General features: G+C 36.6%; 1 protein-coding gene across 8 annotated transcripts; it reads right to left on the reverse strand.

Moving 5' to 3' along the window:
• On the reverse strand, window positions 1–24,269 carry LOC131168505 (uncharacterized). 8 transcript variants are annotated; one of them, XM_058127987.1, is made up of 14 exons: window positions 23,986–24,269; window positions 22,860–23,004; window positions 21,900–21,967; window positions 21,742–21,795; window positions 21,543–21,626; window positions 21,364–21,449; window positions 20,950–21,027; window positions 20,686–20,819; window positions 19,326–19,367; window positions 2,186–2,262; window positions 2,017–2,107; window positions 1,857–1,938; window positions 855–927; window positions 1–592 (listed from the first exon to the last, which is right to left on the reverse strand). In XM_058127987.1, exons 1-14 carry the CDS (start codon window positions 24,072–24,074, stop codon window positions 424–426), a joined length of 1,272 nt encoding a protein of 423 aa, XP_057983970.1. In that variant the 5' UTR covers window positions 24,075–24,269; the 3' UTR covers window positions 1–423. The 8 variants fall into 8 exon arrangements, with proteins under 8 accessions (XP_057983970.1, XP_057983968.1, XP_057983971.1 ...); XM_058127985.1 differs by having other exon boundaries at window positions 20,950–21,030; window positions 23,986–24,268; XM_058127988.1 differs by having other exon boundaries at window positions 20,686–20,816; window positions 23,986–24,248.
• Between the last annotated feature and the right edge of the window lie 769 nt (window positions 24,270–25,038).

Consider the following 25,038-nt stretch of genomic DNA (forward strand, 5'->3'; position numbering starts at 1 on the left):
TTGTCAAACCATCACATTCTATTTCTCATATCACATTTAACAAGTGACAATTCATCTCTATATCTGCTACAATATCAACCGATAATCCCATCTGAGTTTAAAAAGTTCTCCACTGTATCTGCTCATGGTGACTCCTAATCCATGAGGCAACAGGCTCATTTAATTAAATTATCAAAATGAAACAGATCGAGAGGGTAGAGTTTTTGTAATATTCATGATTCCTAGTTTCCCTTTCTACTCTTTGGGTAGAAACCATTCACTATCTGTATGCTTGAAACTAATTGAAATTATAATGCTCGAGTGCTGTAATACCCCTAAAGGACTTGCAATAGCCTACTTGACATAAATTTCATTTAAAAAAAAAATGGTGAAAGAAAAAAAATCATGGGTCTCGATTTCATTGGCAACAGGGAGGGAGGGTAACTATAAGATTTTTCCAAGGGGTCTCAATTCCCTTGGCAAGCCATCAAAATTGCCAGAATTTACATCTGATTGTAACATTGGTCTCTTCCCAATCTTCCAAACAATGCCTTCTGCTAGATGCTCCTTGCTTGGTGTCAGCATCACAAAATTTGGATCAGCCCTTTGATAACTGCATTTTATGAAAACCAGAGAAATTCCACATCACTAGTAGCAGAATAACTAATCAAATTATAAATTCATAAAGCATGACACAGTTAACATAGCGTGTCAAATGAGCTTAAGCTCTTATCAATTCCTGATGTCAACCAAAACATGGGAAGCCATAAAACCAGCAGCTTGGTGGGCTTCAGCTCATCTGAACATTGTTACTCACCGATGCTTGTAGGTAGAGAGAGAGAGAGAGAGTATAAAAAGGAAAAGTTCAAACCCACCTCGCTTCCCTAAGATTTTCAACACGGATGCCAAATCCAAAAGCAGTCTTTCCAACAGCACGGTCTCTTGTAGCTGCAATACATTTAGGTTATCTTGTCAGTTGGGAGTACAGACATAAATCAAATGCTCGCTTCCCACACAAGAAAACAAAAACTCGTAATGTTGAGTATCATTTTATAACATCATAATCAAATAAGTTAAATAAGCAGTGGTAAACAAATTCTCACCAAAACTTTTGCACAATTTTTATTCCTGAGAAAATCTCATAATTCCATGTAAGATTCTTCAGCACTTCCAAAAATCCATGCTTAAGTCACTGATAAAGTTGGGTAGGTAGACAACACCCCATTATAGCCACTGAATTCAAACTCAGCATTTGAATTGCACTCCCATTGCCCCAACTGCAATTTATGTTTCATTTACATACAGGATAACTTTCAGATATGTTGAACCCAATCACTTTCCACTTTTCCTATCCCCATTATGGTGGCAACCCAATTTTCTGCAACAACTATATTTTTGTTCCATAAGGAGAAAACAGATCACAAACAGGAAATAGCAACGCATGCTATGGCAACCAGATTCATTTCCATGGGGCATCCAAACTCCTCCTCGTCATGAGCCTACTAGGCTACTACAACAGGCAGAAGCACAATAAATTGCTTAACAAATTATTGAATGCATATATCAAATTGATTCAGTCCAGCCATCCAGCTGCACCAACAAGGAGTACCTGAAAAACTTAAAATCCACCTTCACAACTTCAATCTTCTCAGGGAATTATATTGTACAAATTTTAGGTGGAGTCTAAATATACTAAACAATGGAGAACCACAATAATTTATGAGATGACCGCAACTCAAGGGTTAACATGTTAAGCATATGGTAACAAATGCAACCCATATTTATACTCAATAAATTAGGTTATTTTTAAACATTCTTTGCAACCATGGGAAGAAACTCCAAAGTTTACAAAACAACAACCTATTAACTATAAATACCTGAAATACTGAAAGTGAAAGAAGGCTTCCACCATGATTTGAAAGCAAATGCTATAGAAGAGCTCAGAGGGCCAACCTTACCCTGAAAATATGAAGTATAGATACTATTTAACTTGATATAATGTGTTATCACAAGTAAGGATTACATCAAAAGCACCACCTTCAATAAGAAGTTTTTATTGGCTTGCCAAGACGCAGCTACTTGGAAGGTGGAATCTGGGATATTGTTAGATGATTTGGCATCATCAACCCTTAAAAACAAGATTGCATTAAATTCAGATTCCATGGTAAGCAACTGATTACATACTCATTTCATTACTCAAGAATACCTTGTTTGTAACTCAAAACCAAAGTCAATATAATTTGTAATCCCAACTACTTCATTTTCTTCCAATGGGTTCTTAACCTGTTAAGTTAAAGCAGAAACAATTTTTGTCAGTCTCATTCTGCAAACCAGATCATAAGATACCATTGCACGACATTTGGGAGTCCTCTTGTGTCTTAAACACATGAAAACGATATCATAACATTTTTTTTTATTTTTCTCCATAAGTTGAAAACAACATATGCAACCACAATTCTCAATATCTCATCATAACACAACATGCATAATTGCATGGTACATGCCCTCTTGCACACAGAATGAATTTTCAAAGAATTTTGTTCTTCCACAAAATATCTCATTTCAGCTGCAATACATGCATAGCATACAAGTATAACTTAAATGTTTAATAACTCTCTGATGCAGGAAAGCATCAAGGATCAGCTTCCAGGTAGAATTTAGAAGAAATAGAGGAGCGTGGGAAGAAGGAAGGAGAGAGGGAGAAAAAAGAGATGCACTAGGAGGGAAAAGGACACGTTAATCTCAAATCAAATTCAACAATAACCACCACCTACATGGCTTCCACACACTATTTATAAGAAATCCTTAACACAAGAAATTACACATATACCCCTAAAGTTACATGAAATTACACTCTCCTAAAAACATAAATATTACAAACAAACCCTCAAATACACATAACCCTAACCTAATTAAACTAAACACACAATAAACTATTAACTAAACCCAACAATCCCTTGACCCAATTCTTGAATTGGTCTCCAACAAGGTTTTACCCATGCCCCGGCTTCCAGTCCTACATCACTCTCCTAATCTTAATAATTTCCAAAAAACTTTTACAGCATCATTAAAATTCTGTCAATGGGTATAAATTTTTTTTTTTTTTAACTCAAGGACAAAAACTATATCTAAAAATGATTAGGCAGAATCCAGATCCCAATCTGTAATTGTTCTTGTTTTCAAAAATGAAAATAGTAAGGTATAATATACATGTTTGTATAAAAAAATGCATTTGGATAATTAAATTTTTTGAGTTTATAAGAATGTGTTTAGATAATCCAAAACTAGGCAGCCCGTGACAGCAGCCGCGGTGGTCCATGTTGATGGTGGTGTTTAGCGATGATGAGGAAAGAGCATCTTGGGGAACATGACTAATGGGAATAGAAAGGTTGGGAGTTTTGGATTATATCCAATTTTTTAAGAAAATATATTTTTATAAAATCCTCAAATGATGGTGTTTTTAAATACATTCCTAAAAACAATTTTGCAAAAATGACTAATGAAATGCAATTTTTATTTTTAGGATACATTATTATCAGACACAGAAAAATTTATCCAAATACCTAACCAAACAGATCCTTGGTCTCCATATGGTGGATATATTGATTTATTACCTTTGAACTACTTATTCCTTCAAAAATCAATTTGTTGAAATTCTGAGTGATCCTATTTGATATTGAATCATCTCTTAACGACACCATTTTTCTAGATGAATTTAGTAATTCAGTTACTTGTATCACTATGCTGAGAAACTTTTCTTTGATTCATCCCTTTTTATGCTTCAAGCACCCCATATTAGTTTTTTGTTATGAATGTATGTTAAAAGGGAATACAAATGTAGCAGTGACTTTGGGTCACTTCAAAAAGACTAGATGCTTCCCAATTATATAAATTTTGATTTTGCCAGAGCTCAGCTGTATATTTTGATTAAGTACATGTTCACAGCAAATTAAACTGCAGTGATTACTAGCGAAGATCCCCTGGAAATCACAAAATTATGTCTGATATACAAAAATACATACTTCAAGTTGTTATAAAGAATGAACTTTTGGAAAATATACTGTGAGGGACTCCTCAATCCCATGTTTGGAGCTTGGAATTCAGACCTTGGGTTTGTGTTGGAAAGTTTCAAATCTGTTTAGTCAACTTTCCTATTTTTTCTAAGAGAATCTTGTCTGTAAATGTGTGAATATCCTAGAATATTTAGTTTCCTTAGAAGTTAGCATCTTTGGTTCTTTCTTTCTTGGTTCCTTCCTTCTATTCTTCTGCTGTACATCTATTTATACAGACCTGTACCTATGTTACAATTAATGAGAATTATTTCCACAAGAAGCTATCTCATTCTAGATGGTATCAGAGCTAGGTCCGGCTCTTGGCCTTGTGTAAACCCTAGTTTTCCCTTGGCGGCTCCAATCTGACCCTAATCTCTATAGGGTTTTCTTCCTTGTTCAACTCTACCCTAATCTCTTCTGTTGTTGTAGCCATGGCTGAAACATTCTTGGCTGGACTTAATGATGAGTTTGATGAAGTAAGGGGGAGAATCCTAGGGAGACAGCCTCTACCCCCACTCGGGGAAGTATTTTCTGAAGTACGACGAGAAGATTGTCGAAGGAGTGGGATGATGAAGAAAAAAGATGATGAGACTAGGAAAATTCTGCTCTACTTGCTGCAAATAATCCTGCTCCTCATGCTGCTAGTAACACAAATTTGGCTACTGCCAATATTTATGCACAGCGGCCTTACTCTAATCAAAGGAGGTTGAAAGATAAGCCTCAAGTATGGTGTGACTATTGCAATAAGCCTCGCCACACTTGAGAAAATTGCTGGAAACTTCATGGAAAGCCAGCAAACTTGAAGAGCAACAAATCTGGACCCTCTGACAGCAATCATGCAGTCCCTAAAGCCAATGAAGCTAATTTCCTAAGTACTGAGCAGGTGGATCATCTTCTTCAACTGCTGAAATCTACTTCTGCCTCTGGTCTTCCTACTGTTTCATTGGCCCAAACAGGTGATAACTCTAGTGCCTACCCTTGTTGCTTAAATCTTGCACCATGGATTATTTATTCTAGTGCATCTGATCACATGACCAATACCTCACAATTGTTTCAATCTTATTCTCCTTGTTCTGGTAATAAAAAGATCAGAATTGCAGATGGAAGTTTTTCATCCATTGCTGGAATAGGTTCTGTCCAAATCTCAGAAAAAATAGAACTCAAATATGTCCTTCACGTCCCTAAACTTGCTTGTAACCTGCTGTCTGTTAGTAAACTCTCACGGGATTCTAATTGTTGTCATTTTCTTTGATTCCCATTGTGAATTTAAGGACCAACTCTCGGGGAGGACGATTGGCAGTGCTAGGATGATTGATGGACTCTACTACTTCGATGAGACTTTATTCAACAATAAACAAGCTCAAGGTTAGAGTAGTAGTACTAGTTGTGTTTCTGTACGTGAACAAATAATGCTTTGGCATCTTAGACTAGGACATCCTAGTTTTCTCTATTTAAGACATTTGTTTCCTAGCTTATTTAAAAAACTAGATTGCAATTCTCTTCATTGTGATGTTTGCCACATATCCAAAGGTCACCGAAGCACCTATCAATCAAAAGCTTATCATTCTTCCAAACCTTTTTTATTTAATTCATAGTGATGTTTGGGGTCCCTCAAAAATCACTACTACTTATAGTAAGAAATAGTTTGTTACGTTTATTGATGATCATACACGTTTGTGTTGGGTGTACTTATTGAGTGACAAATCTGAGGTTGAAAAATTTTTTCAAGATTTTTATAATATGGTTGAAACCCAGTTCCAAACGAAAATCAATATCCTTAGAACTGATAATGGTATTGAATATTTTAACAAATGTTTAAGAACGTTTCTTTCAATAAAGAGTATTCAACATTAATCTACTTGTTGTGACACCCCACAACAAAATGGCATTGCTAAGAGGAAAAATCATCATTTGTTAGAGGTTGCACGGACCCTAATGTTTTCAATGCAAGTTCCTAAATATCTATGGGGTGATGCTATTTTAACTGCATTTTATCTCATTAATAGGATGCCTACTCGAGTGCTAAAATACATCACTCCCTTCGATTGCCTAAAAAAACTATTTCCTACATATCAGCTAACATCAGACCTGCCACTAAAAGTGTTTGGATGCACTGTTTTTGTTCATATACCTACCAATCTTTGATCCAAGCCAGATCCTACGGCCAAAAAATGTGTTTTCCTTGGATATGTTCCTAATAAAAAAGGGTACAAATGTTTTAACCCTCTAACCAGAAAAATTCATATCAGTATGGATGTTGTTTCTATTGAAAACTAGCCCTTTTTTGGCCATAACCATCTTCAGGGGGAGAAAAATGAAACTGAAGATGAGTTCTGCCAAATCCCTAAGTCTTTTCCAAATGTTTTCCTTGACATTGGCATCCACTCTTTAAAGGGTCAGGAAACCGATACTTTAACTGGTGAAAATAATGGAAATCCTAGTCTACCTATGCAAGGCATACCTGATTCACAAACAGGGGGAGAAGTACTATCAAATATTCCTTCATCTAAGCTTCATGTTTATACTATAAAAAGAAATCATCAAAATAATAGAGCTCTTTCTTTAAATCCAAAGCAAGGCCAGAAATGCAACCTGTTCCAACTAGAAGTCGCACTTCTTTAACTTAGCATACAGCTTCCTTTCCCGCAGTACATGAAGCACCAACCTCAGATGGTTTTCATGCTCTTCCAGACTCCTCAAGTATACCAAAATATCGTCGATAAACACCACCACGAATTGATCCAGGTATTCATGGAAAACCCTGTTCATTAGGTCCATAAATACCGTCGGAGCGTTAGTCAACTCCATTGGCATGACTAGAAACTCGTAGTAGCCATATTTGGTTCGAAAAGCAGCCTTTACCACATCCTCATACCTAACCTTCACCTGAAGATACCCTGACCGTAGATCGATCTTAGAGAAGACCTGCGTTCCCTGCAACTGGTCAAACAGATCATCTATACGAGGCAATGCGTATCTGTTCTTAACTGTAAACTTGTTAATCTCACAGTAGTCAATACACATCCTCATTGACCCATCTTTCTTTTTCATGAACAACACTGGAGCTCCTCAAGGCAAAATACTGGGTCTAATAAAGCCTTTATCCAGTAGTTCCTGCAATTGCTCCTTTAACTCTTTAAGTTCTACCGGAGCCATTCGGTATAGAGCTTTAGAAATCGGTACCTTTCCTTGCAACAATTCAATAACGAACTCCACCTCACGATCAGGAGGTAAATAGGATAAGTCTTCCGGGAATACATCCAGGAATTCATTAACCACTCTGATATCCTCGAACTTTAACTCATCTCGCGGTGGCTTCTTTACACATGTTAGGTACCCTTGACACCCGTCCAAGAGTAACCTTTTTGCTTGTATTGCCGATAGAATCTATGGCGCCAAGCGTACACACGATCCCACAAACCTATACTCTTGTCCATCCGAAGAGTCGATGACAGCAAAATTGGAGGATAACTAGTCCATCCCCAGAATAACATCAAACCCATACATGTCGAATACCACTAGATTCACCGGAAGCGTCCTTCCCATAATTTCTATAGGATAATCCCCCAACTTCTTCCTACACATCACCATACTCCCCGATGGTGTCGCCACGGACAATTCCACATCCATCACTTGGGTTTCAACCCCACACAATTTCACAAAATTTGCAGATATAGAGGAGTGAGTTGCTCCCGAATCAAATAAGACAACGGATTTATTCGAAAATAATAACATGGTACCTGTCACCACGTCACCCGCATTCTCCGCATCAGCAAGGGTAAGCAAGTAAACTCTCGCCTGAGCCATGTTTCTCTACAAATTTCCCCGAGACGCCTGATTACCTCCCCCATACTGATTCAATGCAAGCGTAGCACTTATCGGCGCACGATAGACTCGTGCCACGTGGCCCTGTTTGCCGCAACGGTGACACTTATGGCCGGCACTCACCCTTATGCCACCTATGGCACCTGGGACACCGTGCACGAGATGAATCCCCCTGTGGACCTCGTGGTTCTACCTCCTGTCGTTTACCAGCACCATAGTTATTCTTCTTCCACTGCCCCAGATGGGCACCAGTCTAAGAATTAGATGACGCTGGCCTCCTCTTCTGATCCCGGACTACCACTTCCTCCTGAAGACTAGCTTCAACCACGGTGGCTTTATCCACCAGTACAGTGAATTCCCGAATCTGCAGGATTGCCACCTGCTTACGGATATTCTTCCTCAAACCCTTCTCAAACCTCAGAGTCTTCTCATACTCGTTCGATATCAGGCACGGAATAAAACAAGATAGCTCGATGTACCTGTCAAGGTTCCCTGGGTCAGACTTGAGAACTCATCCGCCTTCGCATCTCGGGTGGAAGTCGGGAAGTATCGCTCGAAGAATACCTCCTTGAAATGGTTCGACGTCATCTCTGATGGCTCGGTCTTCTGCTCCTCCAGCAGACTCACAGCTGTCCACTATCTCTTAGCTTCACCTGCTAGCTGAAATGTAGCATAGAGAACCCTCTGTTCGTCTATGCAGTGCAGAACTTTCAGTATCTTCTCCGTTTTCTACACCAAGTTCTCGGCCACTATTGGGTCAGATCCTCCAGCGAACGTCGGAGGATGCATGCGGGTAAATTTCTCAATAGTGCAACCCGCAACAGTAGGTGGACGTTCCCGTCCCCTAACACTCTGCCCAATCTCCCGCAAGACTTGCTCAAACAAGCCTCCGGGCACGGCAGGAGACCCATCGCTCGAAGTCTCCTCTGAGCTTCCATCCAAGTTGTTATCCTTACGCTCCATTACGAAAACAAGATAAGAATAGATTAGTAGTCCTATGTCATAGCACAATTAACACAATCCTTGTAAAATAATCATGTTAACATCTATACTCTCGGGTCCAGGTCTGCCTCACAGCACCGACATGAAACCATCAATGGTTTGCCGTGGTTTTACTGAAATCGTCATTCCAGGAAAAACACAGAACACCGCCAATGAATCCTTATCTAGCTACAAGACAACCCTCGACCTACTCTACCCATATCTCAATCTACCCTTTCCTTACATTCCTATACTCTGGTAAGTTCACCTAATCAAGCCTAACCAAGTCTACAAGACCTAACAACCTGATTAACTCTAATACCAAGCTATCACGCCCCAAACCCCGAAAGTGGGCCCCAGGGTGTGATCTGAGAACCTAACCTGTATCTGTATCATACAAACATCCATGATACCAATAAATATGAGGGTCCAACCTGATAGGGCTCGTGGATACCCTACTCACAACAACTATTCACATGAATAACGCAGCGGAACATATTTCAACCTATTACATTCATTCATACCAGAGTACTAAGTCTGTCATAATACAAAACATCAACCCAAGGTATCCAACATAATCCAAAATGACATCCCGGCTACAGTTCAGTACTCACAACAGTACTTACAAAAACTAACAGAATACTACGCTCCAAAACCCTCTAGAACACTAGGTCCGACTACCTAAAGGACCTGAAATAGATTTGTATGATTGGGGTGAGACACTTCTCAGTAAGGGAGAATCAGGTTATATCAGTGTGTGGGCACATGAGTGTTATTCCAATAAGAAACAAAGTATTTCGCATTTCAAGTATTTTCACAAACAGTTCTAGTATATTTCACAATCATCAGTATAATCCGACAAACCGGCATGTCATTCTTGACCCACGGTATTGAACCGGCATTCCACAACCCTCGATATTATCTAGCAAACCGGCATGTCATTATTGACCCCACGGTATTGAACCGGCGTTTTAGTAACCATAATCCAGCAAACCAGCATGTCATTATTGACCCACAGTAGTGAACCGGCACAAATCTAATGTTTTCACACTCTTCGACATAAACTGGCAATTTACGACCATCGATATTAACCCGGCATGTCTTACAACCCCACGGTATTAATCCGAAATGTCTCGACCCCACGGAATCAAACCGGCATGTCAGTAACACCACCATTCCTGAAAACAATTTGGAACTCCAGTTCCTATATTCCATTTCAAACACATCACAACTCAATCATCACAAAATTTCCTCTCCTGCCGCACCTATTTGGATAATAACACACTCATATGATAATTGATCTAGAAATACAGTTTAACATAGAATAAAGGTACGGTCATCTCTATACTTTAGTTTTATTCAAATAAACGATTTTCCAAAAGAAACGGAGACGATACCCAAAACCCTAGTTTTCCCAAAAACCGCATACCCGAAAAACCTGCAATCTCACTCGATGAAATTTTCCAAACAAGTAACCAAAACATCTGTATAAACATAACCTACAGTTCTACTAGATCAAAATTTTAAAAATAACTTATATAAACAAATCCCCTTACCTATTCCCGAATACCGAAACACGACTCCAAACGGCTCGAAACAGCCACACGGATTCCCAAATCCTAAAACCGAAAGACCATACGTCAACATCACCCTGTTTAATTCAGATCTACAAGTCACTAGGCTCATTTCGACCCTTACCTCAACTTCGGGGTAAAAACCCAGAAATCCTCAAACGAGATTCTACTCCGTAGGACTTGTAAAGATTCACCCGCTAATCCATGTAGTAACGTTGGATCGTTAATTCGGGCAACAAGCCACCCGAGATCTTAAAGAGAGAGGGAGTGAATTCGTGGTTTAGAGAGAGAAAGAGAGAGTTATATAATAAACATAACTTAGCCCTTAAGTAATCTAAAAATATCTCCTCCAAGATATTTATATATAAATATCTAAAAATATCTCCTCCAAGATTTTTTTTTTTTTTTTTTTTTGTTCGGGTTACTACATAATGCATCTTTTGTGAGTATTTAAAAAAATAGTAAATTTTGTATCATTATCATCCTCATTATAATCTTTTCCTCCTCTCGCCACATAGTATATTGAGAATGATTTATGAAAATGGGGGAAAAAATAAAAGTGAGAAGAAAAAGTAAAAAATAATAATAATTTTTTGGGCGTAACAATCCTGTAGCGGTTACATAACAGTTGTAGCGACCTTTACATAATGGTCGCAGTCCGTAACGGCCGCCACAGCAGTGATTTTTCTTCCAACCAATTTCGAGGTGTGTAACAGTATCAAGAATCCAAAAAGCCGTTACCTAACACCGTTACGTAACGGTCACGGCCATTATTTAAAACCATGGAACCTACTGAGAAAGACATTCAAATTTCAAACTCAAATTTGTTGGATAGCTTGGGCCTCTTGTTGTCAGATCATTGAGGAATGAAATGAAGCTAGCCTTGATGGTGGTAAATCTAAGAAAAAAAAAGGGGGGGAATTAGCGAATAGAAGCATTTGGTGACTATGATGGGAAGGGATTAAAGTGGGGTTTTCTTGGATAATTTCAGATTTTTATCTTTAATTTTTTTTCTTATTGTTCTTTTCTTTTCTTTTTTTTCTTTTTCTTTTATACATTGGTATACATGCTGCATACTCCTTTTTTTCTCTAAAACCCACCATAGAACTTTCCTAGGTACCCTATCATAGGCTTCCTCTAAGTCAATCAAGACAATGTGCAAGTCCCCCCCTTCTTTTAATTAAACATTTCCATTAGTCTTCTTAAAAAAATATATAGCTTCTATAGTTGATCTCCCGGCATAAGACCAAACTAATTTTTTGAAACCCTTGTTTCTAACCTTAGTGCTTGTTCAATTACCCTTCTCCAAATTATCATTGTGTGACTCTTATGTTTAAGTCCATGATAATTATTACAATTTTGAATATCTCCATCATTATGGTATATAGGTATTAACGTATTTTTCTTCCCCTCATCTGCATCTTCTTAGTTCTTATAATTTCGTTAAATAAATGAGTTAACCTAATAATTCTATTATCACCTACACATTTTCAAACTTCAATTGGGATGTCATCCGAAACTATAGCTTTTCAATTTTCATCTTTTTTTACGCAAACTTAAATTTTTCTACTTGGTCTCATAAATAGCTAATTAAAATAACTTTCACCATCTTTCTTTATGCCTTCTTCTTTAACCAAAACATTATCGACCTCATTTTTATACATTTTTATGTCACCTAAGTCCTTGCTATTCCTTTCTCTAGCTCGCATACTTAAAAATGTCTCTTTCCCCTTCACTTGTATCTAGTCAAGCATATAAATTATTATATGCTATCTTTAGCTTCACTAATGGCCATTTCTGCATCTTTTCTTACTTCTTTATACTTTTCAAATTTTCCATATTTCTATATTTTTGTCACGTTTTAAATGAAATTCTTTGTCTTCAAGGCTTTTTGGACATTTTAATCCCACCAGCAACCCACTTTACTAGCCAAGAATCTTCCCCTCACCCAAAATCTCTTTTACAATTTTGCTATCTTTTTAATAGATCTAGCTAGGCCCCAAAGAGTGTTTGCATCTATGCTATCCGTTATTATCCAATCACAATCTTTGATAATTTTATCTTTAAATTTTTCAATTATATTTTCTCCCTTTAAGTTCGACCACCTAGTTTCTCTTGCATTGATTTATGTTACCTTTACTCTTTCATTTTTTAATACATATATCTAACACAAAAACTCTATGTTTTGTACATAAACTTTCACCTAGGATTATTTTACAATCCTTACATAATAAACAATCTACCCTCCCAGTCAAGAAAAAAATTTATTTAACTTTTATTTTGTTCACTCTTGAAGGTAATTTAGTGTCCTTCTCTTTTCTTTGAGTATGTATCCATTGTAATAAGATTGTATAACATGACAAAGTGTAAGATCATATCATTGGACTCATTTTTACATCCATATCAATGTCCTCTAGGTATCCTCTCATAATGTTTATTTTTTTCAATGTATCCATTCATATCTGCTTCTATGAAGATATTTTCAATCCTTGACATTCCCCATATAATATTATCATATCCTCATAAATGCTACTATTGTGCTTTCCCAAAATTATTTAACTTTTAGTTTGTTCACTCTTGAAGGTTGTAAAGTGTTCTTCTCTCTTCTTTAAGCATGTATTCATTGTAATAAGATCATATAACATGGCAAAGTCTAAGATCATATCATTGGACTCATTTTTACATCCATATCAATGTCCTCCGTGTATCCTCTCATAACGTTTATCCTCTTCAATGTATCCATTCATATCTGCTTCTATGAAGATATTTTCAATCCTTGACATTCCCCATATAATATTATCATATCCTCGTAAGTGCTACTATTGTGCTTTCCCAAAATTATTTAACTTTTAGTTTGTTCACTCTTGAAGGTTATAAAGTGTTCTTCTCTCTTCTTTAAGCATGTATTCATTGTAATAAGATCATATAACATGGCAAAGTCTAAGATCATATCATTGGACTCATTTTTACATCCATATCAATGTCCTCCGTGTATCCTCTCATAATGTTTATCCTTTTCAATGTATCCATTCATATCTGCTTCTATGAATATATTTTCAATCCTTGATATTCCCCATATAATATTATCATATCCTCGTAAGTGCTGCTGCTGTGATTCCCAAAATTAACTCAAGAAATGAGCTTAAAGAAATTTGTAAGGCAATAACAAAGTTATCACCTAAAAAAGTTAATATAACAAAAATCAAATACGAATAATTAACGAGATAATATAAGTGATCCCAGTGGTAAAACAGGTTAACTTGATATATTTAGATACTTGGTGGGGTTTTTGCTATTTGAATAAACTTAGTCGGTGAATGGTAAAAGGGTATTGAATCAAACTAAACTAGTGTGTAGATGGGGGGTAGTGAGGTTATTTGGGAGGGGAGGTGTAAGGAGTGAGGGTATCTTCATTTGCTAGGGATAGCAAGGGGAATTCTTTTTGTTTGGTATACCCGTTCCATATCTAGAGACTAGAATCAATAACCTTGTGGGGTTATTTTCCCTTTCAATCTCGGTAGAGATGAAAGATACAGGTGAGGGCTATTTACAGTCCTTATAGACCCACTTTTCAATTTTTTTCTCAGATGAATTGTATGTTGATTTTGGATTTTGTTCCCCTAGGTGGATTGTAATTAAACTTATGAGTCATACAACAAAACTATGGGGAAGGGTAGTTAGACAAAGATTAAGGTTAGAAATGAAGGTCTCACAAAATAAATTTGGTTTTATACCTAAAAGATCTACTACAAAGGCTATATATCTTTTAAAAATATTAATGGAAAAGTTCAGGAAAAAAAAAAAAGGGACTTGCATATGGTATTTATAGACTTAAAAAAAGCATATGATAGGATACCCAAGGAAGTTCTATGGTGAGATTTAGAAAAAAAGGGGTGTATGTAGTAGGTATAGTGATGTCATTAAGGATATGAACAATGAAGTAATGACTAGCGTTAAGACTACAAGTGGAGAGACTAGGAAATTTCCAATCACAATAGATGTACATCAAGGATTTGCTTTGAGCCCTTATCTTGCTGCTTTAGTATTGGATGAAGTAGGTGGGATTTAGTAAAAAGAGGTGTATGTAGTAGGTATAGTGATATCATTAAGGAAATGTACGATGGAGTAATGACTAGCGTTAGGACTACAAGTGGAGATACTAGGAAATTCAATAGATATACATCAAGGATTTTCTTTGAGCCCTTATCTTTATGCTTTAGTATTGGATGAACTAACTAGGAGTATCCTAAATGAGGTTCCCTGGTTTATGCTGTTTGTAGATGATTTTGTCTTGATTGATGAAACTAGGGGTGGAGTAGAATCTAAGTTAGTATTATGGAGAGAAGCTTTAGAATCTAGAGGGCTTAGGATAAGTAGAAATAAGACAGAATTTAAGCAATGTAATTTCAATCATAGCAGGAGGAATATTGGAGACAAAGTTAAACTCGAACATGAAGAAATCAATCGCACTAATAAACATTGATACCTCGAATCTATTATGCAGTATGTAAGCTGAAGGAGAAATTGAAGAAGATATAATGCATAGAGTTAAAGCGGCATGGGTAAAATAGAGAACTGCTTCAAGTGTGTTGTGTGATCATAGAATACTTTTATAGGACGATTATAAGACCAACTATGCTATATAGATCAGAATGTTGGGCGACTAAGAAATAACATATCCAAAATGTAAAAGTTGGCAGGATGAGAATGATAACATGGATGAATGGTATAACATTAAAAAAATAAATTACGGAATGAACATATTCATGGTAAGTTAGGCATAACTTTTATAGAAGATAAAATAAAGGAGAGACGACTCAAATGGTTTAGGCACTTGTAACATAGGCCACATAGCGTGCTATTGAGGAAAAGTGAGTTAATTACTATGAGGGGCAATAGAAGGGGTACGAGTAGACATAAAATAACTTGAAGTAAGATAGGAAGGATTTACTAGCCCTAAATTTGTCAAAGGAAATTGTTCATGATTGCATAAATTGTCAAAAAAGGATTCATGTAGCCGACCTCACCTAATGGGACTTAAGGCTTGGCTTTGTTGTTGTTTGTTGTTTCGCCTAGTGGATTGTAGGTGGCAATATTAATGTTGTACGATTTCCTACGGAGAAAAGGGAGGGGGAGTTAACTTTAATCCAGAACGTTTTGATACATTTATTAAGATTGTGCTTTAAGGGATCTTTCTTTGGGCAATGCTGTCTTCTCTTGGTTAGTTATTAGATAGGTTTTTCTTTTGTAGTGATTGGGAGGATGAATTTTCTAATCTTTCTCAAACTGTTTTGTCTATCATTTTTTTCTATTTTGTTGAAAACTAGCAAGGTCAAGTGGGGTCCATCTCTTTTTCATTTTTAGACTATGTGGCTTGATCATGATTCTTTTCCCTTTTTGGTTAGGGATTATTGGAGGATTTGGAGAGGGGTTAGAAAGGGTTTAAGATCATGAGGAAGCTTAAGCGTCTTAAAGAGACTTTGACAAAGTGGGACATAGAGGTATTTGGGGACATTAGGATTAAAAAGGCTAGAATTTTGGATGAGTTGGATTATCTAGCTAGAAAAGCGGAAGCTGAAAGTCTATCCACGAGTAGGGAGGTTAAGCGGATTCAGAAGAATGAGTTGGAGAATTTGATTAAGTTGGGAGCTAAAGGCAAAAGACTAAATTTAAATGGGAGAGAGAAGGGGATTGCAATAATTTTTCCACATTTTGGACACTAGGAAGATGAGAAAAAACAAGATTAGGAATTGGAATTGGGGGAGAGGGGGGAGGTTATTCCTAATCCTCTTTTGACCGCGACTAAAGTTATAGATTTTTTTGCAAATCTCTATTTTGAGGAGGATGCATATAGGCATATGATTGAGGGTTTAGATTGGAACCCCATTTCTAGACAGGTGATTCAAATGGAAAGAGCTTTTGAGGAGGAGGAAATAAGGGCAACTATGTTTGGAATGGAAAGGGATAAGGCTACAAGTTCGGATAGGTTTTGGCAATGTAATTAGCTTGGACTTGTTGAAGGTCTTTAATGAATTTTATTGGAATGGGGTCCTAAGCAAAAGTATAATTCCACTTTCATCACTTTGTTGAGACTGCTAATTTTAAACCTAAGATTTTTGCTAGGAAGGGTTGTGGGATGAGGTGGCAGTTTTGGATGAGAGGTTGCTTGCCTAGTGCTTTCTTTTTTGTTATCATGAATGGTGAACCTAAATCATGGTTTTGAGCGTCAAGTAATGTTAGACAATGGAATCCGTTATCTCCTTTTTTGTTTGTGCTAGTGCATCTCGAGTAGAAAGATGGAAAGTGCAATTGATAAGGGTCTTGTTAAAGGGCTGGAAGTAAGTCAAGAGGGGGCTGTTATGTCTCACCTTGTTTGTTTTAATAACAGTATGCTTTTCTTAGGTGATCATAGAAATTCCTTTTTGAAGATTCTGATTCTCCATCAAATCTTTGAGCAGGTATGAGAGGTATTGCCACTATAAATTTGAGCTCCAGTATATCTAGGGAGCTGGCTTGCGTTGTGGTATTCTAGACCGGCCCTTGTCTTAGGCGTCCCATTGGATGGAAATCCTAGGTTGGTGGATTTTTAGGATCCAACTTGAAGAGGTTTTCTAAACATTTGGATGGGTGGATTGATGCATTACTTTCTCTTAGGGGCCGTATTACTCTTACTCAGGCTTGTCTTGCTAGTATTCCTCCCTACTATTTGTCTATTTTTAGGATTTTTTTGTCAGGATAGCTAGAAATCTTAGAGAAAATTATGAGACATTTCCTTTTTTTCTGAGGTCAGGGAGAATAGGGATCGCTTGGTTAGTTGTGATATTTTGTGTAAATCTAAGATGGATGGTAGTTTGGCTCTTGGAATGTTGATGTCTAAAATATTGCTCTTATGGCTGAATGGTTATGGCGGTTTCCCTTACATGAATCTTCTCTTTGGCATAGAGTCATAGAATGTAAATCTGTTTGCATAAGAATGGGTGGGATGCTAAATTGGGAACTAGATGTCCTTCATAAAGGTTGTGGAAATATTGGGGTGGTTAATGCTATGTTGTTAGAATTCCATTTTCGCAGAACTCTTAATGATAGAGAGGTGGAGGAGCTTTCTTCTTTGCTAGTGTTGTTAGAGAATTGTCTTGAGGGATATGCATTCTTGACACTTGGGTTCTTCCAGACTTATTCTTGCAAGTAATTTTTTTGGCCATTTGCCTAGTGCTAATATCTCCTTTACGCTCCATAAAAAAGTGTTTGGAAGGCGAGTTTTTTCAAAAATTGAGGCTTGTATTGATTGAGTTAACACCAACAGTCTGCTGCAAAGTAGGAGATCTTCAAAAGCCACTTTCTCCTGATGTGTGTTCATTGTATTTTGATAGTTCAGAAACAGTTTATCATCTATTTTGCATTGTGCCTTTGCTTGGAAATTTGGAACAAGCTTTTTGATTTATTGGGGAGGCATTGGGTTTGTGTGGAGTCTGTAGAGGATTTGTTGGTCACTTCCTATTCAGGTTTTGGTAGAAGAAAGAATGCAGAAGCTTTGTGGAGATGTGTGCTTTTTGGAGTGTGTGAATATTTATGGAGAGAGATTGAATTCCGCTTTCTTATGGACAAGATCCATTATTTAGCCTCACTTTGGTGAGCTGGTGCTGGCTGCTTCAAAGGAGTGAGGTTCCCTGATGTCCAGTGGCATTTTCTGGCTTTGTTAGTTTTTTTTTTTTTACAAGGATTTCTTACTCTCTTTTCTGTCCATTCTTTCCATTATAAAGAAATCATCTACTTTTGTTATCAAAAAATGGAAAAACTTTTTTGTTTTTATGATCTTAACCCTTTTTCAAATATATGGACACTCAAATGGCTATTCTTTGAAGGATTTAAATATGTTTGAATTTGAATTCTACGTACCAAAGCAAAATTGAGCAAACACTGTCCTTTACATTCTAAGCCATCCTAATTTCTGTACTTTCATTGGCAACTCAACCGTTTGAGAGGCTTAGTTTTGTAATGGACTTTAAATCCCTTTCCTAAAATTATCCCTTAATTGAGTGTGAAAACTCTTGCAAATTTGGGTGAGCGACCCAACTGTAGATGGCCAGTCCTAGTTTGAGTGAGGATCTTGATCCTTGTGGAGGAAGTCAGAATCAATATATGTTTGTTGTCTCTCTTCCCTCTCTTTTATCTTTGTGAACCAGAGTGCTTGTGTGTGATTATCTAATTGCTTGAGATTGAACAAATCTAATTGGACTTCACCTAGAATTTTGGTATCAAACCTATTCACGCTCGCCCTATGTCATCCTTCTACATAAATGAAATCAAGTGCTAATACATTCGTGTAAACTGTTAACGAGGGAAACTCACTAATATAGAGTAGAACCCCTAAAATTTCCAAGTCGAAACCTAGCAGCTGAGACTTTAAAAAGATAACTTGTATGTGGTTTACAAACATATTCAGATTATTACAAAAATTTTCACTCTACAAAAACAAAGCACGGAATTGTCAAACATTTTGATCCATAACCAGAATGGTATGTTAGATATGAATAATATGATGCAATGAATCACTCAGCTCTAGTTTTACAAGGAAATACATATTTTTCACCAGGTAATCAGGTATTAGGCACTGTCAGTGTGAGTGGTCCTAGAATTATCAACTTACCCAAAAATCTAGGTTTATCATAATACAAAACAGAGAACATCCAGCAAGCTGTACATGATTTAACAAATGTCAATCTGCCATGCAGGAAAAGCTTTAAAACTATATATTGTTACACAAATCCAAAAGAACTTCCAAAGCACTTTGTTATAAATTACCTAGAGTCTAGAAGATATTTCATTAATAGAGGATTAAAAAGGGAAAAAATATATGAATAGGAAATGCAATTAATAATCCAGCCAGAAACAAATACAAATGAGGGAATCATACCCGTCGCTGAACCACGAAATGTTGATAGAAAGAGGCAATGAACTGCAATATTTGTACAAGAGAAGTTGGTTAACAGACCATTATGGAATGATGAATCATGACTCTGCAAGTCACATATTTGCACACTAACACACACACACACATTTGGCCAAAAGCATTTGATAATTCTGTTCAACAAATACCACATATGATGCTCCTGAACATCGACTTCAATGTGCTAATATTTTTAAACAGCACCTATCCTTAAAATTATATCCAGATCTTCAGGAAACAAACAAAAAATGGTGCATTGATAGTGCATTGACAATTTTCTTTTCTGGGCTACTAGAATTTAGCACAAAATAAGAAGTTCCAGTTAAGTGCACCACCAAACATAGATAGATGAAATAAAAGCCCATCAAAACGAGAGCACCATAACCCAGCTCAAGTCACCAGCGACAGATGATCTGTTCAATTATTGTTTAAATTTGCTGATATACTTGTAAAGTAAAATGTCAATCGATATGTAACTCTATGCAGATAACATATAACTCCAAATTGTTATGTTGGCAAAGGGTATCACGAGCCATGTAATGGGAGTTGTCTAAGACTACATGCAACAGTTCTAGTCGTGCTCTACCACCTTAGGAATTTAGATACATCCAGTATTTAGCATCTTTTCTGCTAGTAAACTTGAAAGCATATAATAGATTTCAGGTTCCATTGAAGATTAAGTTAACCTATGACAATTTGTGGATTTAGAATGAATTTGATATAGAATAAGAGTTCTCTAATAATAATTTTCTCTACAGTTCTCTGAAGAGCTGATCCTGATCTTAATCGGACACACAGGGTTACCATTAACCTACTTCACAACTCATTTTGCCTTTGAAGCTAATGTTCCAACAAGATAACACAAACAGACAAACCAAGGGGTAAAAGCCCAAGGTTTCTTTGCATACATCTCCCAGATGACTCAGGCAGACTTGCAAAATAACCTTAGCGTTGAATGAACTACAGATAGCAATCTTAGGCCAAATATGTGTATTTGAAAATATACTTGTGCAATATTGAGAACCCAAGCACTCCTTATAACCCATGCAGAAACTAAACCATCCATTTTGTAATCTCTTCAAATGTATATTAAAAATTGAACGGAGTAGTTGTAGGTAGTTGCCACAGGTACAATATCACAGACAATTTGGCCACTATTCTGTCCACTTTAAACATAAAATTGCAGTAATAGCAGGACTTTAAGAAAGTTCTTATTTAAAAAAAAGTATTTATAGTATTTTCACCAAGGATTCTAGAAAATATTTTAAAGCAAAGACAAACTAAGATGGCAGGTAAGGACTGAAGAAAACTTTAGTGTGTAACAAACCTGAGAAGTTTTTGCGAACTCGAGACAAAAATTGAAGGATGGGCTCAAAGGGCTGGTTGACCCTAGTCCATAGCCGATTGCACCGCTCCAATTCATTAAATTTTTAAATCTTGCGCTGCCTTTGCTCCCAGCTGCTACAGATTAGCATCAAAAAGGGCACAAGTACAATTCATGACCATTTTGTTACGAGGACACCATAGAAACTAGTATTTCACAAACAGAACTGGACATTTTGCAAAATAATGATGTAAGTGAGGAACTGACACAGTGGTTCATATTGTACCCCAGCAGTTAACCTTCCCATCTTGCTAACCAACCAAGCACATTTTGGGTATTCATCAGCTGCTGCAAGCAAGCAAACATTAAATAAATCCAAATTTCAAATTTTCAAAATCAATGAAGCAAACAGGCAGCAAAACAATTATTATATCCAACTATAATGTGATTATCTTAGTTAAAGTGGCGAATCATAGGTAGGAAGGTATCTAGAGAAATGGGCATAACAAAATTCGCAAACATTGCAATGGAGAATTAGAAGCCTGCCTAAACAAGTAAAATTAAAATATAGGAGCTCACACGCTATCAAAATAATAGAGATTGAAGAAAAACTATGATTCAAGGAAACACAACTCATGAAAACAAGGAATAAACTCATAACTCTGAATGCAAGTCACATACAAGAAAAGGGTATAAGCATCGCTCCAGCTGACAGGTTTCCCGAGCCATATCTCAATCCCATAACACCAAAATCTTCAAAAGACATTCTACATGAGCAGGTAGCTTTGTGAGTATAACACACATGAAGTGTGTGTATCTGCTATCTCAAGAACATAAGACATTTTTACTATAGGACGCACCTTTTCTTTGCTAACAACGGGAAAATGCCAAATGCTCCAAACCCAAATTTAGGATAGTAAGCACATGACCTCATTCGTAATATCCTAAAAGCATAAGCAGAGAACATATAGCAATCATAATCTTCAACGCAAAAGAAGTTCAATGAAATCATTAAAAAAAAGTGGAATTTTGGTTTTTTAGCGGGAAAAAAATTCTTACGGATCAGAATTTGATACGAAAAGGTCCACAAATGTATGAGGATCATCAACATCGCTGCTTGTACAAGAAAGCATTAGATCATCGCTGATAATGTAATTAAATTCTGTTAAACTGCATGCTGAAGCAACTGAAGATCCATAAAACTAACTCTCCAATACCTTTGCCAGCGAAATAGTGCATTTCCCACAATGGGCTCCTCGGGTTTATGATCAAGTGGACCAGAAACCTAACAAGTTAAGGGGAACAAAACGTGGTGTGCTACTCAACATCCTATATCCCTAATTTGAAAATAAAAAGAAACAAATATAATAGCAAAAAATTTGCATGCCATGTTACAAATTAAGTTGAAGTAAAATGCACTTTGTTCTACAACTTAAGATATTTCAAACTTTTCTTGCACCTTAAATTCTCAAGACCCTGCTTTATTTATCAAATCGTGAAAAATAAATAAGGACTTGGATATGGGATCACTACCAATAATAAGTCAATGAATACAGCAATTTTTTATGGCATTCATTAAAAAGGTTATCAACATGCCCATATGCAGTTTTTTCAAAGTTTTTCATAGTGGCTTGCCCATGTTGTGTTAATCATAATGACAATGTTGTTTGCATATCTTACAATACAACTATCTTTTGTTTCAGTACCAACAAAGTAATTCCACATCGAAGGAAAAACCACGTGGAATACCGCAAAAAAATTAGGATTACAGGATCTAGCATTTTCTAGAACTTTACGCTTCTCCAGGCAATATACTATGAGTAAAAAAAATACATTGATTGATAATTAACAACCTAACCAATAACATGATCAGATATGACACATTTACTTAAGAATGAATTACAGCAAGAAATATCTTTCCATGGAGGCCAGTTATTTGTATTAACTGCTTAAATTCATACTGTCTCCTTCAATAAGAAGAGGAAAAAAGAACATAAATGAATTAACATGATGCAAAGAGAACAGTTCCCTGGTTGCACAACTTACAATGAAGGTTAAATTCAGGGTACAACTGATTACGCTGGGACTTTTAGGACAATATTGTATTGTATCATGAGATATTCTGAGAAGGAAGAGAAAAAAAATAACGGAAAGTAATACTAGAGTAAAGGGGATACAGTCGCAACCAAATCCACATGAGGATCATCAATCGGCTTTAGCAAAATTCTTGTGCTAAAATGCTTTGCTACCTCAAAGTAATCCTCAAAGAGGCATCTCAAAGCAAGTTTACCAAATAACAAGTTATACGAAGACTCCAGCATCCTGCAACAATGCACAAGCAGATTCATTAAAATCCATTCCAAATTTCCACCATCCAGTGAGTGTGGCAACCCAAAACAACATTTATTGAAGAACCACTTGCCATAAAAGCTCAAGCCATAAATACACATCAAACCTTTACACTTCCTCCATATGTACAGCCCAATAGCACGTGGAGAGATAAACAAACAATGAACAATACCCACTAAAGGCAATGAAATAATTTAATCTTAGCAAAGAGAAGACAAACGCGGGCAGGAAGAAATGAAGCCAAGACCTTGTGGCAACCAAAGCTCGTGCTAATGCATAACACGTTAAGGAACCTCTCAACCTACAAGCCTAAGCTGCTATGTTGCAGACCAAGCCTTGACGCCATCAAAGATTGGTGAATCTTAATTCTCTTATGGGATGTAATTCTCAACATTTTCTATATTTTCCTAGCTTCTTTCATATCTCCAGGAATCTCAAGGGCTACACATTTGATAACTTTGTATAATGCAAAAAATCAGCAGAGAAAATCTCAACTAGCATAGGAAGGTCCCCAAAGCCTTGTCATGATGCCTTACACTAAAAACCAGTTCACAAGCTAACATTTTTAGTTGGGTCTTTTTTATGCACAGGAGCAAGGTGCACTGCGTCTTCAAAAGCTTCCTCCTGAACCAGCTCCATTTTATGAGAGGAAAGCAATGAGCAGAAAATCAATTTAAATTGACCAACAACTACCGGTAGCCAATGTCAATTACATGCAAAGCCTTCAACACAATAAGAAGGAAACGAGAAGCAGCCCACATGCTCCTGCTATCCGACCACCCACTTCCACAAGCCTACTTATTTGAGAAATTGGGCGCCAAATGCACCTAAGTGAAGAAAATGAAAATAGGTTCTCGAAATTTGCTTCATCTACATACATACGAACCTTAAAATGCAACGGGGAGATCACAACAATACAGAACACAGAACATTCCATGAAGAAGAAGAGATAACCTGGTGCGGGCAGCGAGAGGAGGGAAGTCGAAGAGAGGAGGTACAAGGACCATTGGCGGCGGAGGCTCTTTGTTGAGGTAGTTCCCCATGGTTTCTGTGGCTGTTTTGACGAGCTTTGCAAGAACCCAGAGATGAAGATAAAGAGTGAACTGAAGCGGGAGGAAAGAAAAAGAAGAAGAGGGAAGAGGGAAGGATACGGAGACCCGCGCATCTCTCCCCCGCAGTTCAGCCTCGGCGACGCTTTCAACTTTCCGCTTCCCAAATCAAAATGACGTGGCATTTCCTTGAAGATGATTGCCCAGCAAAGCAAATAGGATTAGGGGTGGCAAAACAGTTAGCGGGTCAGGTTTAGGCGGCTCGTAAAAAGGCAGGGGTTAAACGGGTTGGACTCTGGGTTGATCCGTTTATTAATAGATGATTCATATATAAATTTAAGTTTTCGCGTTTAATAAACGAGTACTCGTTAAAAATCTGTTTAAAAATATAATTTATTTATTTTAAATATTTTTAAAATTTTCATATAAAGTGACATATACTTTTTAAAAACCAACCCACTTTTATTATATTTATTAATATCTTAACAAAAAAACATAAAATATATAAAATAGTACATTTTTTTAATTAAAATTTTTTTAATGTAAGATGCATATATATATATCAAATTAAACGGATCACCCCATGCATACCCAAACCAAACCTGCCTAACCGTTTATTAAACGAGTCAAGTTCAGGTTGATCTGTTTATAAACGAGTCACTTTCTACTAAACTCGAATCCGATTTAACTGGACATGTCGTGAGTCACCGATCAGGTTCCGACCTATTTTGCCACCTCTAAATAGGATGAACTATGAAAATGGAGGTGTGAAAAGTGAAACCATTTAAAAATTCTTAACCATGTACTTTGTAGTAATGTAGAATTTAGAATTTGAATTTGATCGGGGTGGATTTAGATAAATACAATTACAAATTATATTAACTTTATTTTAAATCACATAAATACAAATTTAAATTTCAAAATTTATATTGTGAAACACTAAATAAAGTTTTTTTAT

The sequence above is a fragment of the Malania oleifera genome, chromosome 11 (assembly GCF_029873635.1).
Source record: "Malania oleifera isolate guangnan ecotype guangnan chromosome 11, ASM2987363v1, whole genome shotgun sequence".
NCBI classification, from domain to species: Eukaryota; Viridiplantae; Streptophyta; class Magnoliopsida; order Santalales; family Ximeniaceae; genus Malania; species Malania oleifera.

What these genes read in the sequence shown, in the direction of transcription:
- LOC131168505 (XM_058127981.1), bottom strand. Translation starts at nt 24,074, where the DNA reads ATGGGGAACTACCTCAACAAAGAGCCTCCGCCGCCAATGGTCCTTGTA. An exon ending in ATGTGGATTTGGTTGCGACT is followed by an intron (nt 21,968 to 22,859) that starts GTATCCCCTTTA and finishes TTAACTTGTTAG; the next exon opens with GTTTCTGGTCCACTTGATCA. An exon ending in TTCGTATCAAATTCTGATCC is followed by an intron (nt 21,627 to 21,741) that starts GTAAGAATTTTT and finishes TTATGCTTTTAG; the next exon opens with GATATTACGAATGAGGTCAT.